At 53.7% G+C, this 16,604-nt stretch overlaps 2 protein-coding genes across 2 annotated transcripts in view; both read left to right on the forward strand.

Moving 5' to 3' along the window:
- Positions 1-16,604, forward strand: part of LOC135329676 (M1-specific T cell receptor beta chain-like) — a 63,438-nt gene that overhangs the window by 34,663 nt on the left and 12,171 nt on the right.
- On the forward strand, positions 3,801-14,680 carry LOC112990872 (transmembrane protease serine 9). The gene is made up of 10 exons (XM_064505364.1): positions 3,801-3,896; positions 5,022-5,184; positions 5,881-6,134; positions 6,421-6,557; positions 6,941-7,087; positions 11,211-11,385; positions 12,511-12,673; positions 13,370-13,623; positions 13,910-14,046; positions 14,430-14,680. The coding sequence occupies exons 1-10, from the start codon at positions 3,857-3,859 to the stop codon at positions 14,577-14,579; spliced, it is 1,620 nt and encodes a 539-aa protein (XP_064361434.1). The 5' UTR covers positions 3,801-3,856; the 3' UTR covers positions 14,580-14,680.

Here is a 16,604-nt window from a genome sequence, read left to right on the forward strand (position 1 = left end):
GATATTACCTTCTCACAGGCACTGTGACAGCTTTGATGGTGCTCACTACACCTGTGAGTGGGGGTGGAAGAGCAAGCAGAGACAGGCACCACCTGTGGCCAATGATCCTCAGCCTCCCCCTTCACTTCCTTGGGGACAGCTGAAGCAGGAGCCCCCTCACACAGGGGGACCGGGCCCACCAGCACCTGCACCTGACACAGAATAGCTGCTAGGGAAAGGAAAACAGTGGCAAACAGGTAGGGAAAAGGCCAGACATCCCTCAGCAGTGTAAAGCACCGAGGCAAGATCAGCTAAGAAAGGAAGGATGGGGTGGGGGTGGGGGTGGCGGGAGGGAAAGGGGCTGGTTGCCTCTTTGTGTTTGGCCTGCTGCCATTGAGAGCACCCGCACTTGGGAGCGAGAGAGGGACACCTGGAGGACTGGTGGCAGGAGGCAGTGAGGCAAAAACACAGCAAAGAGAGACTGCGGTAGTGGAGGGAAGGGTAGGAAACTCAGGAAAGGACCCAGTGCTCCTACCTGCAGCCAGAAGCACAGGTATAGCCCAGCCTCTGCGGTGGTGTGGGAACGGACAGCCTGCTGGGGATCTTCAGCAAGTGACTGGCCCGCACAGAAAGGACTTCCTATCCTTATAGGAAGGGCCCTGCAAGGACACAGCAGGTGGCGGGGGCGCATTGGCTCTGATTTTGAAGGTTTTATTTAGGCCATCCCATCCCGCATGTGTCTAGGTTCACATGGAAAGTTAATTGAGTTAGCTGGTTTGTTTGTTTGTTTGTTTTTCCTGATAAAAGCTAGCTTTAGCAACCACAAGCCTTTTGGCAGATTCTTAGGCCATGAATGGTGAGAGAAGTTGGGGCTTCCTCAGTGTAAGGCTCTCACAGGCTTGGAACCACTCTTGAAACCACTTGCAACGGGAACTGACCTGGGATCTCTTCACAGGCTGATGGAGCGGAAGGCCGAGGTGCAAGACAGCCCTGTTACATTTCATCTGGGCTGGTAATTTCCTTCTTATGACTTACAGCGATTTGGTTTTTTTTTTTTTTGGGGGGGGGGGGAGGTAAAGCTCGCTACACATGAGTAGGGCTCCCCGCAGCCCTTACGCTAGTTCTTCCTGTGCCTTCCTTTCCTCTCCTGGTTTAGGGTCTCCTCTTAGCCTCTGTAGAAGAACAGTGAGAGCAGATGGAGTTGGACTGGAGCAGATGGATAGCCACATCTCAAGGTGTTGGAAGTTGAGGGGAGGAGAGAAATATGAGCAGAAGGTTAAAGCGGCACTGACAGCCATCCTGAAAGCTGCCCTGCCTATAAAGGCGTCTGACAGTGCACTCTCTTTCCAGGTCCTCAGGCAGACATAGCAGTGAGGCACTGCCTCCCAGAGCTTTGCCAAATCCCTCCAGTTCTCATGGCACGTTTGTTTTGGTCATGCGTGTCTTTCCTTGCCTGTTACCTTTTTTTGTTTTTTACATGACATTTTGCTCTATTCTCAGTTTGGGAGGGGTGGGTTACAGCGTGTCTGGACGCCTAGCAGCACAAAAGGCATGACTTGCAACATGCCATGGCCATTCTGTGAAATACACAGGCCCACCACTTATGGCACACCTATGTCATCAAAATGCTTGTTTGCGATGCATGTCACATCTCCTGCTTTGCTCTAGCATGGGCTCCCCAATGTAGTGACCTAATCACACATCACTGTTAAGTGGATGGGAAATGTTTAGCATGGGTGCTCTTTTGTCAAGAGACAGCTTGTTTGTCGTTATGCCAGTGCCTCAGGTTAGCTCTTTCCCACCCCTGCTTAGATCCACAGCAGCCTGTACGTCAGCTGCAGGAGAAGAAGGAGCTCAGCAGCAAGCAATAAGAAAGGGGACTTGGCACAGACACGGTGCCTGGGGGGGGTCCCTCCTCCATCTTTGTATAGCCTGCTCTGCCTGCTGATGTTGCCAAGATCTTCCTCCTGCTTCAAGTGCCCCCACTGTGGAAAGCGGATTGCTCTCCTGAGACTATTGATGAAATAAATGCCAGTCATGTCCACTGTACAGCTGGTCTATGCCATACAGCTCTGCAGAGAGCCCTGAGAGTCACTGCTAGAAGAGCCCCAGGCAGACCTGGCCCCAGCTTGATCCTCTCCTGTGGATCAACAACAGGAATATCCCCTAGAAGATGAGGAGGGTCGGGTTGGAGAGGCCAATGAGAATAGCTGCACGGACCAGGGCAGGACTGGGAAGGCCATGACAGTGAGGTGGAAATGGATGTAAGTGACCAGGGGCACCCCAGATGCTGGCAAGCGTGAGCCACACTGCACCTTCTGAGAAGGGAAAGTCAGAGAAAACCAGGAGATCAGCTGCACGCAACTATATTGCTAGGAGCTGGCTGGAAGGGAAATAGTGCTGCCTTGTCAAGTCAGAAACCTCAGCTCTCTATTACCTCCATTCTCTCACAGCCCTTGCCTTTAGAGCAGGCACCCACCCCCAATTTACGAGGCTTTAAATTACCTAAGTTAGCACACGATCTGTAGAGAGCGTCCAGAAAGACCCCTCCCCCCCCCCCCCCCCGGAAGGGTCTGTGCACATGTAAAGCCTGTGTAAATTGGGCTGCCGCAGGGCAATTTAAATGTCTCCAAACCCAGACAGTCCCTCAGTGCTGTGAGACACCGGGATGGAGTGTTTGGGGAAAAAAGGGAGGTTGAGGAGGCACTGGGAAAAGCGCAAGGTTCTCACAAGGCTGGTGAGGTGGCATGGTCAGGGAAGGTTGCGGAGGAGGTTGGCTGTGGGAGCCAGTGCGGCTGGCGTGGTGAAATGCAACAGATGAGGAGGGGCAACTGGCACCAGAGAAGCAGAGAGAACTGGACTAGAGGTAGCACGGGAGTGGACTGGTTGGGCTTGAGAAGTGTGAAAGAATGAGCGTAGGACTGACTGGGCAAGCGGTCTGGGATGGCAAGCCTGAGGAAGGAAAGATTTGTGTAAACAGAATTGCCTGCAGGCAGGTGGCCCCAAAGACACTTGGTGCACCAGCGTAGGCAGCCGGAAGAAACTGGCACGACATGCCCTAAATGCACCAAGACTGAAGAGCCATCTGATGGGAATCACACACGGTCACTGTTGACCTAGCCACAGTCCTAGACCGGGCCCGAAGTACTAGCACATATACCTGGCTCTGGGAATGGGCTGCCGGTGCCTTCTCTGTGCTGCAACGGTCATTTTTTCCCCGCTGGAACTGGAAATGGAAAGCCAGTCTTCACTTGGTGCTGTCTTTCACGGCAGTGCTATCCAAAGCCAGTACAGACAGGAGACCTCACCGCTTTCCTTGCCATCACATCTCTTCTTACGGTCTCAGACTGAGTTAGAACACCTCCCCTCCCCCTGCCCCTTTTCTGAAGGCGAGAAAGCCTTCCGTGAAGTGTAATTACCCTCCTCTGCTCAGTGCTGGTGAACATGCCACTGACCCACTGCAAGGTTTTTCAGGCTCTTTTCAAAAGTAAACTCCATCTCCAGCGGCAAACAACTCTCTCATTCAGTGCGGTGATGCTGCGGTGGAATGCTGAATGCTGGTGGCTCGAGGGGCACAGCAAGGAGAAGGGCTGGTGAAGGGAGGGACGGGTGCAGGGCAGCTCTGTCAGGGGACAGGCAGTGGCACCTTGTGTTTCTAGAAATACACTTTCCCAGCTCAGGTACCGCAGTCAGCTGTGTCATCACTGTACCCAGATAAAAGAACTAAATTTGTCCAGGCTGACGCAAGATCCTGGGAAGGGGAAAGCTGCAGAGACCCTGGGCTGGCAAAGATAAGGCTCTCCAGGAGTATAAAGCGGTGCGCTTGCCAAAGCCACCTCACAGAGTACATCTCACAGAGCCTGATGACAGAGGCGCCATGAAGGTCTTCCTGATTCTCTCCTGCCTGGGAGCAGTTGGTGAGTTCTCCAAAGCATCGGATCCTCCAGCTCTCTCTACACCTCACTCTTGCCTTGTCTTCTCTGCCTGCATTTCTCTTTCCCCAATGGCCCAACACTCCGCTTTTCTCCCATTCCCACCCGTGTCAGAGACTCGGACTCCCAGCCTCCTAAAGGGACAGAGGAGGGAGCATATGACGGGGTGTACAAAATTGCGAGTGGCCTGGGGAGACTGGAGAAGGATGGATTGCTTCTTGTCCCTTCCTGTACGAGAACCGGGGGGCATCAAACAAAGCTGGGAGGTTTGGCAGGTTGGAAGCAAGCAAAAGATTATTCCTCTTCTTTTAAGAAAGCGGTGAACCCCTTTCCACAGGGTATTGCAGATGCAGAAAGTTCACACGGCCTCAGAAAGAGAGGCGACACATTTGTGGGAGAAAAATCCGTTGAAGGCTATGAGGTTCAATGACACCCCCTGTCTGACCTGGCAGCCTCAGGTCCCTGAGTTGCTGGAGGCCAGGAGCGTGTCTGGGGAAGGGTCCCCCCTCTTCTGCTCTTTGCATCTGTCATGGACCGTGTCAGAGACATGCTCCAGGCCTGCGATGTTCTAGTGGTCTCAACAAATGTGCTCTTTCTTACATTCTGCTCCAACATCAGCCTCGGGCTCCGCAGAGCCTGCGTGCTCTCTCTCAGATTCCTGCACTACAGGGCTTTCCCTTCTCTCTTGCTCACCCCCTGTCCCCCCTCAACAAATTATAAATTCTGCTGACACTCTCTGCTGCATTTGCCCTTCTCCAGCTCTCACCCTACACGGATGGGCACCATGGCCTTTCACCACGACACAGCTGTCACATCCCACGCCAGCGGTGCCGTGGAAGGAATACACTGGAAGCATGCGCGCATTTCATTTGTGAAGTTCTTTGGCAGCTCCTGCTCTTCCGTTCTTTTCCTGACGCAGGGGGGTAACAGTCAAAGACTCGCGCTTCAGAGCAGTGCAGAAGGAACCCAGGAGTCACTGCGAAGACTGACTTCTGACGCTCCAAACTCTTCTGGCCTTTGCTAACTGCTCTGCAGCTCATTGCCTGCTGCTACACTGTAAGAGAACAGATTCAGACCCGGCGCTGTGAAAACCAATTCTCTTTCCCCCAGTTGCTGTCCCGGGGGATGCTGACGACGACAAGATTGTGGGAGGCTACAATTGCCCAGTAGGTTCAGTGCCCTACCAGGTGTCCCTGAATGCTGGGTATCACTTCTGTGGAGGTTCCCTCATCAACAACCAATGGGTTGTGTCAGCTGCTCACTGCTACAAGTCGTAAGTATGGACTGACTGGGGTATCTGGGTGGATCCTAGTCAAACCTTGCAAACCCACCAGATCTGCAGCTACGGCGCCTAGCAAGGCAAGCCAAGACAAGGTGGCAGGGCATGCACGGTACACCTGAAACCAAGGGAGACACGCTGCCCTCAGTCCCACCGTCTTAGAGGATCTTTCCAACGTTCCTGCATTCTCAGCATCCTTTTCCATGCATCCTAACACACCTTTCTGTGCGCACCGGCATGTCCCCATAGCAGCTCACCAATAGCTTCTCCTCTTGCCTTTTGTTCTTTTTCATTCCCCCAGACTTTCCCCCTGGATCTGTTTCTGCCTGTTTCTGGGGCATACTTCCATGCAGACAGCATGCAGCTTCCAGATCCTGCTCCCCTGCAATGGGGAACCTAAGCTCTCTTCCCTAAGCGTTGTTCTAGGTGTCTGGAGGGATCCTTGTATGCTCACGCCATTGCCACGGTGGCCAGCTGGGGATCCGCTGGACACAATGCCCATCTGGCAAGGCTTTCCAGTCTCTGTCTTTCATGAAATCATGAAGTTCCTAGAGCTGTGTGACACGCCATGAGCCTTTGACTTGGGCAACACTCCCTTGCTCTCTGCCAGGTTTCTGCCAGTCCCCTTTGTGGCACCAAGTCATTCTACCGGGTGCTAACTGCTGCTCTTCTCTGCTGCTAATTTTGCAGCTATATACAGGTGAGGCTGGGAGAGTACAACATAGATGTGCAGGAAGACAGTGAAGTGGTCAGGAGTTCTGCAGCAATCATTCGCCATCCTAAGTACAGTTCAAGAAGCCTTGATAACGACATTATGCTGATCAAGCTGGCATCCTCGGTGGCCTACAGCGACGACATTCAAGCCATAGCTCTGCCCAGCGCCTGTGTTGAGGCGGGCACCGAGTGCCTGATTTCGGGGTGGGGAAACACAGTGAGCAGTGGCTGTGAGTATCAGCGCACGTTGCAGGTGGCTGGCCACGCTTCTCCTGCTCTGCCACCGGATTCCTGAGACCCACGTACATTTCACCCCTGCTTTGCAGCCTTCTCTTCCTCTAGCCCCGAGCTCCCCACACTGCCCTGCCAGTGTGTCTCAACCTACAATGCGCTTTGCATTTCTTCATGCAGGCCAAGCATTTACTTCACCCTGCTTTGCTGGATGGCTCTCGCACATACGTCACTGGTAGTACTGAGTCCCGAGATGAACCCTAATTTTCACTGCTCTCCCGGCAGCCAGTTACCCTGAGATTGTCCAGTGTCTGCAAGCTCCAGTCCTGAGTGACCAAGCGTGTCAAAAAGCTTACCCGGGCCAGATCTCCAGCAACATGGTGTGTGTAGGATTCCTGGAGGGTGGGAAAGACTCATGCCAGGTAAGAGCTGGTGCCTGGGCAGAGCTCTGGCTCCGACGCTTTTGTGCCTCAGGCTCCGTGGCATATGCCAGAGCTCGTCAGAGTGCTTAGGCTTCCTCATCTCCAGGTGTGCAGTGCCCTTCCAGCAGGGCTGGGAGACAGGGTGGGCTTCACGCAAAACCAGCAGGTGCAGCCACACCTGGTTGGGCACAGAGTGCAGCAGCGGTAAACTGTGGCGGTGCGGGAGCGGGTCAGCAGATGAGGGGTGGTATCTTTCTGTGCTCCCATACCACGGCCTGCTCCACCTCCCTCAGTGCTCCCTGGGTTCTTTGTAACAGGCCAAGACCTTTCCGGGTGAGATTCTGCTTTTAGATCAGCTCATGCTTCTAACTTTTTCCCTCCAGGGTGACTCGGGTGGCCCAGTTGTGTGCGACGGGGCACTCCAGGGGATCGTGTCATGGGGAATTGGGTGTGCTCTGAAAGGCTACCCCGGCGTCTACACCAAGGTCTGCAATTATGTCAGCTGGATCCAAGAAACCATTGCAGCCTACTGATGCATCGATGACCACCCGCCTCCTTGGCCACTGCCCTCCTGCCCCATCGTTCTCCTCTCAAGAAGATAATAGCACAAATAAAAACATACTTAAGAGCCTTACAGATATCTCCTTTGGGGGTGGAAGCTCACTCTACACAAGTGGGGCTCCCCGCAGCCCTTACACCAGCTCCTCCCAGACCTTCCCTCCCTGCCTGTTCCGGTTTAGGTACGTGCACTGGGAGCTGCGCCCTAGAGCTGCTGGGCTGGCAGGCAAGGGGACAGGGCAGCACACCACCACCTAGGAGGTCTTGTGAGCTGGACTCCTCCTTCTCTTTACTCCTGGCTCTCTTCCTGAGAGAGGGAGCAGAGCTGGATCCTAACAGCAGCAGAGCAGAGTCCCACCTAGCTCCTGCTAATGGTGATATTACCTTCTCACAGGCACTGTGACAGCTTTGATGGTGCTCACTACACCTGTGATGGGGGGTGGAAGAGCAAGCAGAGACAGGCACCACCTGTGGCCAATGATCCTCAGCCTCCCCCTTCACTTCCTTGGGGACAGCTGAAGCAGGAGCCCCCTCACACAGGGGGACCGGGCCCACCAGCACCTGCACCTGACACAGAATAGCTGCTAGGGAAAGGAAAACAGTGGCAAACAGGTAGGGAAAAGGCCAGACATCCCTCAGCAGTGTAAAGCACCGAGGCAAGATCAGCTAAGAAAGGAAGGATGGGGTGGGGGTGGGGGTGGCGGGAGGGAAAGGGGGCTGGTTGCCTCTTTGTGTTTGGCCTGCTGCCATTGAGAGCACCCGCACTTGGGAGCGAGAGAGGGACACCTGGAGGACTGGTGGCAGGAGGCAGTGAGGCAAAAACACAGCAAAGAGAGACTGCGGTAGTGGAGGGAAGGGTAGGAAACTCAGGAAAGGACCAGTGCTCCTACCTGCAGCCAGAAGCACAGGTATAGCCCAGCCTCTGCGGTGGTGGGGAACGGACAGCCTGCTGGGGATCTTCAGCAAGTGACTGGCCCGCACAGAAAGGACTTCCTATCCTTATAGGAAGGGCCCTGCAAGGACACAGCAGGTGGCGGGGGCGCATTGGCTCTGATTTTGAAGGTTTTATTTAGGCCATCCCATCCCGCATGTGTCTAGGTTCACATGGAAAGTTAATTGAGTTAGCTGGTTTGTTTGTTTGTTTGTTTTTCCTGATAAAAGCTAGCTTTAGCAACCACAAGCCTTTTGGCAGATTCTTAGGCCATGAATGGTGAGAGAAGTTGGGGCTTCCTCAGTGTAAGGCTCTCACAGGCTTGGAACCACTCTTGAAACCACTTGCAACGGGAACTGACCTGGGATCTCTTCACAGGCTGATGGAGCGGAAGGCCGAGGTGCAAGACAGCCCTGTTACATTTCATCTGGGCTGGTAATTTCCTTCTTATGACTTACAGCGATTTGGTTTTTTTTTTTTTGGGGGGGGGGGGAGGTAAAGCTCGCTACACATGAGTAGGGCTCCCCGCAGCCCTTACGCTAGTTCTTCCTGTGCCTTCCTTTCCTCTCCTGGTTTAGGGTCTCCTCTTAGCCTCTGTAGAAGAACAGTGAGAGCAGATGGAGTTGGACTGGAGCAGATGGATAGCCACATCTCAAGGTGTTGGAAGTTGAGGGGAGGAGAGAAATATGAGCAGAAGGTTAAAGCGGCACTGACAGCCATCCTGAAAGCTGCCCTGCCTATAAAGGCGTCTGACAGTGCACTCTCTTTCCAGGTCCTCAGGCAGACATAGCAGTGAGGCACTGCCTCCCAGAGCTTTGCCAAATCCCTCCAGTTCTCATGGCACGTTTGTTTTGGTCATGCGTGTCTTTCCTTGCCTGTTACCTTTTTTTGTTTTTTACATGACATTTTGCTCTATTCTCAGTTTGGGAGGGGTGGGTTACAGCGTGTCTGGACGCCTAGCAGCACAAAAGGCATGACTTGCAACATGCCATGGCCATTCTGTGAAATACACAGGCCCACCACTTATGGCACACCTATGTCATCAAAATGCTTGTTTGCGATGCATGTCACATCTCCTGCTTTGCTCTAGCATGGGCTCCCCAATGTAGTGACCTAATCACACATCACTGTTAAGTGGATGGGAAATGTTTAGCATGGGTGCTCTTTTGTCAAGAGACAGCTTGTTTGTCGTTATGCCAGTGCCTCAGGTTAGCTCTTTCCCACCCCTGCTTAGATCCACAGCAGCCTGTACGTCAGCTGCAGGAGAAGAAGGAGCTCAGCAGCAAGCAATAAGAAAGGGGACTTGGCACAGACACGGTGCCTGGGGGGGGTCCCTCCTCCATCTTTGTATAGCCTGCTCTGCCTGCTGATGTTGCCAAGATCTTCCTCCTGCTTCAAGTGCCCCCACTGTGGAAAGCGGATTGCTCTCCTGAGACTATTGATGAAATAAATGCCAGTCATGTCCACTGTACAGCTGGTCTATGCCATACAGCTCTGCAGAGAGCCCTGAGAGTCACTGCTAGAAGAGCCCCAGGCAGACCTGGCCCCAGCTTGATCCTCTCCTGTGGATCAACAACAGGAATATCCCCTAGAAGATGAGGAGGGTCGGGTTGGAGAGGCCAATGAGAATAGCTGCACGGACCAGGGCAGGACTGGGAAGGCCATGACAGTGAGGTGGAAATGGATGTAAGTGACCAGGGGCACCCCAGATGCTGGCAAGCGTGAGCCACACTGCACCTTCTGAGAAGGGAAAGTCAGAGAAAACCAGGAGATCAGCTGCACGCAACTATATTGCTAGGAGCTGGCTGGAAGGGAAATAGTGCTGCCTTGTCAAGTCAGAAACCTCAGCTCTCTATTACCTCCATTCTCTCACAGCCCTTGCCTTTAGAGCAGGCACCCACCCCCAATTTACGAGGCTTTAAATTACCTAAGTTAGCACACGATCTGTAGAGAGCGTCCAGAAAGACCCCTCCCCCCCCCCCCCCCCGGAAGGGTCTGTGCACATGTAAAGCCTGTGTAAATTGGGCTGCCGCAGGGCAATTTAAATGTCTCCAAACCCAGACAGTCCCTCAGTGCTGTGAGACACCGGGATGGAGTGTTTGGGGAAAAAAGGGAGGTTGAGGAGGCACTGGGAAAAGCGCAAGGTTCTCACAAGGCTGGTGAGGTGGCATGGTCAGGGAAGGTTGCGGAGGAGGTTGGCTGTGGGAGCCAGTGCGGCTGGCGTGGTGAAATGCAACAGATGAGGAGGGGCAACTGGCACCAGAGAAGCAGAGAGAACTGGACTAGAGGTAGCACGGGAGTGGACTGGTTGGGCTTGAGAAGTGTGAAAGAATGAGCGTAGGACTGACTGGGCAAGCGGTCTGGGATGGCAAGCCTGAGGAAGGAAAGATTTGTGTAAACAGAATTGCCTGCAGGCAGGTGGCCCCAAAGACACTTGGTGCACCAGCGTAGGCAGCCGGAAGAAACTGGCACGACATGCCCTAAATGCACCAAGACTGAAGAGCCATCTGATGGGAATCACACACGGTCACTGTTGACCTAGCCACAGTCCTAGACCGGGCCCGAAGTACTAGCACATATACCTGGCTCTGGGAATGGGCTGCCGGTGCCTTCTCTGTGCTGCAACGGTCATTTTTTCCCCGCTGGAACTGGAAATGGAAAGCCAGTCTTCACTTGGTGCTGTCTTTCACGGCAGTGCTATCCAAAGCCAGTACAGACAGGAGACCTCACCGCTTTCCTTGCCATCACATCTCTTCTTACGGTCTCAGACTGAGTTAGAACACCTCCCCTCCCCCTGCCCCTTTTCTGAAGGCGAGAAAGCCTTCCGTGAAGTGTAATTACCCTCCTCTGCTCAGTGCTGGTGAACATGCCACTGACCCACTGCAAGGTTTTTCAGGCTCTTTTCAAAAGTAAACTCCATCTCCAGCGGCAAACAACTCTCTCATTCAGTGCGGTGATGCTGCGGTGGAATGCTGAATGCTGGTGGCTCGAGGGGCACAGCAAGGAGAAGGGCTGGTGAAGGGAGGGACGGGTGCAGGGCAGCTCTGTCAGGGGACAGGCAGTGGCACCTTGTGTTTCTAGAAATACACTTTCCCAGCTCAGGTACCGCAGTCAGCTGTGTCATCACTGTACCCAGATAAAAGAACTAAATTTGTCCAGGCTGACGCAAGATCCTGGGAAGGGGAAAGCTGCAGAGACCCTGGGCTGGCAAAGATAAGGCTCTCCAGGAGTATAAAGCGGTGCGCTTGCCAAAGCCACCTCACAGAGTACATCTCACAGAGCCTGATGACAGAGGCGCCATGAAGGTCTTCCTGATTCTCTCCTGCCTGGGAGCAGTTGGTGAGTTCTCCAAAGCATCGGATCCTCCAGCTCTCTCTACACCTCACTCTTGCCTTGTCTTCTCTGCCTGCATTTCTCTTTCCCCAATGGCCCAACACTCCGCTTTTCTCCCATTCCCACCCGTGTCAGAGACTCGGACTCCCAGCCTCCTAAAGGGACAGAGGAGGGAGCATATGACGGGGTGTACAAAATTGCGAGTGGCCTGGGGAGACTGGAGAAGGATGGATTGCTTCTTGTCCCTTCCTGTACGAGAACCGGGGGGCATCAAACAAAGCTGGGAGGTTTGGCAGGTTGGAAGCAAGCAAAAGATTATTCCTCTTCTTTTAAGAAAGCGGTGAACCCCTTTCCACAGGGTATTGCAGATGCAGAAAGTTCACACGGCCTCAGAAAGAGAGGCGACACATTTGTGGGAGAAAAATCCGTTGAAGGCTATGAGGTTCAATGACACCCCCTGTCTGACCTGGCAGCCTCAGGTCCCTGAGTTGCTGGAGGCCAGGAGCGTGTCTGGGGAAGGGTCCCCCCTCTTCTGCTCTTTGCATCTGTCATGGACCGTGTCAGAGACATGCTCCAGGCCTGCGATGTTCTAGTGGTCTCAACAAATGTGCTCTTTCTTACATTCTGCTCCAACATCAGCCTCGGGCTCCGCAGAGCCTGCGTGCTCTCTCTCAGATTCCTGCACTACAGGGCTTTCCCTTCTCTCTTGCTCACCCCCTGTCCCCCCTCAACAAATTATAAATTCTGCTGACACTCTCTGCTGCATTTGCCCTTCTCCAGCTCTCACCCTACACGGATGGGCACCATGGCCTTTCACCACGACACAGCTGTCACATCCCACGCCAGCGGTGCCGTGGAAGGAATACACTGGAAGCATGCGCGCATTTCATTTGTGAAGTTCTTTGGCAGCTCCTGCTCTTCCGTTCTTTTCCTGACGCAGGGGGGTAACAGTCAAAGACTCGCGCTTCAGAGCAGTGCAGAAGGAACCCAGGAGTCACTGCGAAGACTGACTTCTGACGCTCCAAACTCTTCTGGCCTTTGCTAACTGCTCTGCAGCTCATTGCCTGCTGCTACACTGTAAGAGAACAGATTCAGACCCGGCGCTGTGAAAACCAATTCTCTTTCCCCCAGTTGCTGTCCCGGGGGATGCTGACGACGACAAGATTGTGGGAGGCTACAATTGCCCAGTAGGTTCAGTGCCCTACCAGGTGTCCCTGAATGCTGGGTATCACTTCTGTGGAGGTTCCCTCATCAACAACCAATGGGTTGTGTCAGCTGCTCACTGCTACAAGTCGTAAGTATGGACTGACTGGGGTATCTGGGTGGATCCTAGTCAAACCTTGCAAACCCACCAGATCTGCAGCTACGGCGCCTAGCAAGGCAAGCCAAGACAAGGTGGCAGGGCATGCACGGTACACCTGAAACCAAGGGAGACACGCTGCCCTCAGTCCCACCGTCTTAGAGGATCTTTCCAACGTTCCTGCATTCTCAGCATCCTTTTCCATGCATCCTAACACACCTTTCTGTGCGCACCGGCATGTCCCCATAGCAGCTCACCAATAGCTTCTCCTCTTGCCTTTTGTTCTTTTTCATTCCCCCAGACTTTCCCCCTGGATCTGTTTCTGCCTGTTTCTGGGGCATACTTCCATGCAGACAGCATGCAGCTTCCAGATCCTGCTCCCCTGCAATGGGGAACCTAAGCTCTCTTCCCTAAGCGTTGTTCTAGGTGTCTGGAGGGATCCTTGTATGCTCACGCCATTGCCACGGTGGCCAGCTGGGGATCCGCTGGACACAATGCCCATCTGGCAAGGCTTTCCAGTCTCTGTCTTTCATGAAATCATGAAGTTCCTAGAGCTGTGTGACACGCCATGAGCCTTTGACTTGGGCAACACTCCCTTGCTCTCTGCCAGGTTTCTGCCAGTCCCCTTTGTGGCACCAAGTCATTCTACCGGGTGCTAACTGCTGCTCTTCTCTGCTGCTAATTTTGCAGCTATATACAGGTGAGGCTGGGAGAGTACAACATAGATGTGCAGGAAGACAGTGAAGTGGTCAGGAGTTCTGCAGCAATCATTCGCCATCCTAAGTACAGTTCAAGAAGCCTTGATAACGACATTATGCTGATCAAGCTGGCATCCTCGGTGGCCTACAGCGACGACATTCAAGCCATAGCTCTGCCCAGCGCCTGTGTTGAGGCGGGCACCGAGTGCCTGATTTCGGGGTGGGGAAACACAGTGAGCAGTGGCTGTGAGTATCAGCGCACGTTGCAGGTGGCTGGCCACGCTTCTCCTGCTCTGCCACCGGATTCCTGAGACCCACGTACATTTCACCCCTGCTTTGCAGCCTTCTCTTCCTCTAGCCCCGAGCTCCCCACACTGCCCTGCCAGTGTGTCTCAACCTACAATGCGCTTTGCATTTCTTCATGCAGGCCAAGCATTTACTTCACCCTGCTTTGCTGGATGGCTCTCGCACATACGTCACTGGTAGTACTGAGTCCCGAGATGAACCCTAATTTTCACTGCTCTCCCGGCAGCCAGTTACCCTGAGATTGTCCAGTGTCTGCAAGCTCCAGTCCTGAGTGACCAAGCGTGTCAAAAAGCTTACCCGGGCCAGATCTCCAGCAACATGGTGTGTGTAGGATTCCTGGAGGGTGGGAAAGACTCATGCCAGGTAAGAGCTGGTGCCTGGGCAGAGCTCTGGCTCCGACGCTTTTGTGCCTCAGGCTCCGTGGCATATGCCAGAGCTCGTCAGAGTGCTTAGGCTTCCTCATCTCCAGGTGTGCAGTGCCCTTCCAGCAGGGCTGGGAGACAGGGTGGGCTTCACGCAAAACCAGCAGGTGCAGCCACACCTGGTTGGGCACAGAGTGCAGCAGCGGTAAACTGTGGCGGTGCGGGAGCGGGTCAGCAGATGAGGGGTGGTATCTTTCTGTGCTCCCATACCACGGCCTGCTCCACCTCCCTCAGTGCTCCCTGGGTTCTTTGTAACAGGCCAAGACCTTTCCGGGTGAGATTCTGCTTTTAGATCAGCTCATGCTTCTAACTTTTTCCCTCCAGGGTGACTCGGGTGGCCCAGTTGTGTGCGACGGGGCACTCCAGGGGATCGTGTCATGGGGAATTGGGTGTGCTCTGAAAGGCTACCCCGGCGTCTACACCAAGGTCTGCAATTATGTCAGCTGGATCCAAGAAACCATTGCAGCCTACTGATGCATCGATGACCACCCGCCTCCTTGGCCACTGCCCTCCTGCCCCATCGTTCTCCTCTCAAGAAGATAATAGCACAAATAAAAACATACTTAAGAGCCTTACAGATATCTCCTTTGGGGGTGGAAGCTCACTCTACACAAGTGGGGCTCCCCGCAGCCCTTACACCAGCTCCTCCCAGACCTTCCCTCCCTGCCTGTTCCGGTTTAGGTACGTGCACTGGGAGCTGCGCCCTAGAGCTGCTGGGCTGGCAGGCAAGGGGACAGGGCAGCACACCACCACCTAGGAGGTCTTGTGAGCTGGACTCCTCCTTCTCTTTACTCCTGGCTCTCTTCCTGAGAGAGGGAGCAGAGCTGGATCCTAACAGCAGCAGAGCAGAGTCCCACCTAGCTCCTGCTAATGGTGATATTACCTTCTCACAGGCACTGTGACAGCTTTGATGGTGCTCACTACACCTGTGATGGGGGGTGGAAGAGCAAGCAGAGACAGGCACCACCTGTGGCCAATGATCCTCAGCCTCCCCCTTCACTTCCTTGGGGACAGCTGAAGCAGGAGCCCCCTCACACAGGGGGACCGGGCCCACCAGCACCTGCACCTGACACAGAATAGCTGCTAGGGAAAGGAAAACAGTGGCAAACAGGTAGGGAAAAGGCCAGACATCCCTCAGCAGTGTAAAGCACCGAGGCAAGATCAGCTAAGAAAGGAAGGATGGGGTGGGGGTGGGGGTGGGGGTGGCGGGAGGGAAAGGGGGCTGGTTGCCTCTTTGTGTTTGGCCTGCTGCCATTGAGAGCACCCGCACTTGGGAGCGAGAGAGGGACACCTGGAGGACTGGTGGCAGGAGGCAGTGAGGCAAAAACACAGCAAAGAGAGACTGCGGTAGTGGAGGGAAGGGTAGGAAACTCAGGAAAGGACCAGTGCTCCTACCTGCAGCCAGAAGCACAGGTATAGCCCAGCCTCTGCGGTGGTGGGGAACGGACAGCCTGCTGGGGATCTTCAGCAAGTGACTGGCCCGCACAGAAAGGACTTCCTATCCTTATAGGAAGGGCCCTGCAAGGACACAGCAGGTGGCGGGGGCGCATTGGCTCTGATTTTGAAGGTTTTATTTAGGCCATCCCATTCCACATGCATGTAGGGATCAGAAATGTATCATTGTATCACAGGGAGCAAGCACAGCCTACTGCCTACTGATCTTGTGGCAAAGCTGTATACACTGGAGTTAAACACAGCAGCTGATCACAGTAAAAAATAGAAGAGTGTAAGGCACTCAGATCACCTGATGAGAGCAGTGACACGGAATCAGCTGGGAGCACTTCTTATGAAGGATCCTCCTGTTAATACCCTATTTCTTCAAAACTGGTAAGGGACTTTTTTACTGTCAGGATGGCCCACTCTATTTCATGCCAGGGTCCTAGTTTCTTGATTTACTGGGCTACATAAATGTTACTTTGCTTCCAAGCACCACTGAAACAAAAGCAGAACTCTTCTTGGCTAGGGAAACCTGAGAGCATTATAGAAACTTGTGTTCATCGTAGTCCCACCCTGAACACCAGAGGGACACCAACAAGGCTAGGTTTGGTTGTTTTCCTGACTTACTCCAGTCCGCTACAGACATTTCTGTAAGACTCAGAGCTTTGTGTATCACTCCAGGCGCCCTTGCTCATGCCCTGGTAGCTTTTCCTACTCCAGTAGCTGCTCAGCAAAGCATATGGCACACCACTCCAAGCTCCCAGGGAGCGCTCATCTGCTCCCAGGGAGCCCCTTGGAACAGTCTCTGATCCATTATTTTCTACTCACTGTTCAGATCAGGCTACAGTCACACAGCAGGGAAGTGCTGTGTGAGCATTTACTCTCACATAGCAGAGACGCCAAGTTCCTTCCTCTCTCCTGCCTTTCGCATACTTGCTCAATCCCTTCCACCTACGCAAAGATGAACAACGTCTTTACTCCTTTTTTATCTAGGGATTATTACTGGTCATCTGAATGTTCTGTGAAGGACTTCCAAAGAGCAAATTTTATGGAGAACAGGAA

This window comes from Dromaius novaehollandiae, chromosome 1, assembly GCF_036370855.1.
Source record: "Dromaius novaehollandiae isolate bDroNov1 chromosome 1, bDroNov1.hap1, whole genome shotgun sequence".
NCBI lineage: Eukaryota > Metazoa > Chordata > Aves > Casuariiformes > Dromaiidae > Dromaius > Dromaius novaehollandiae.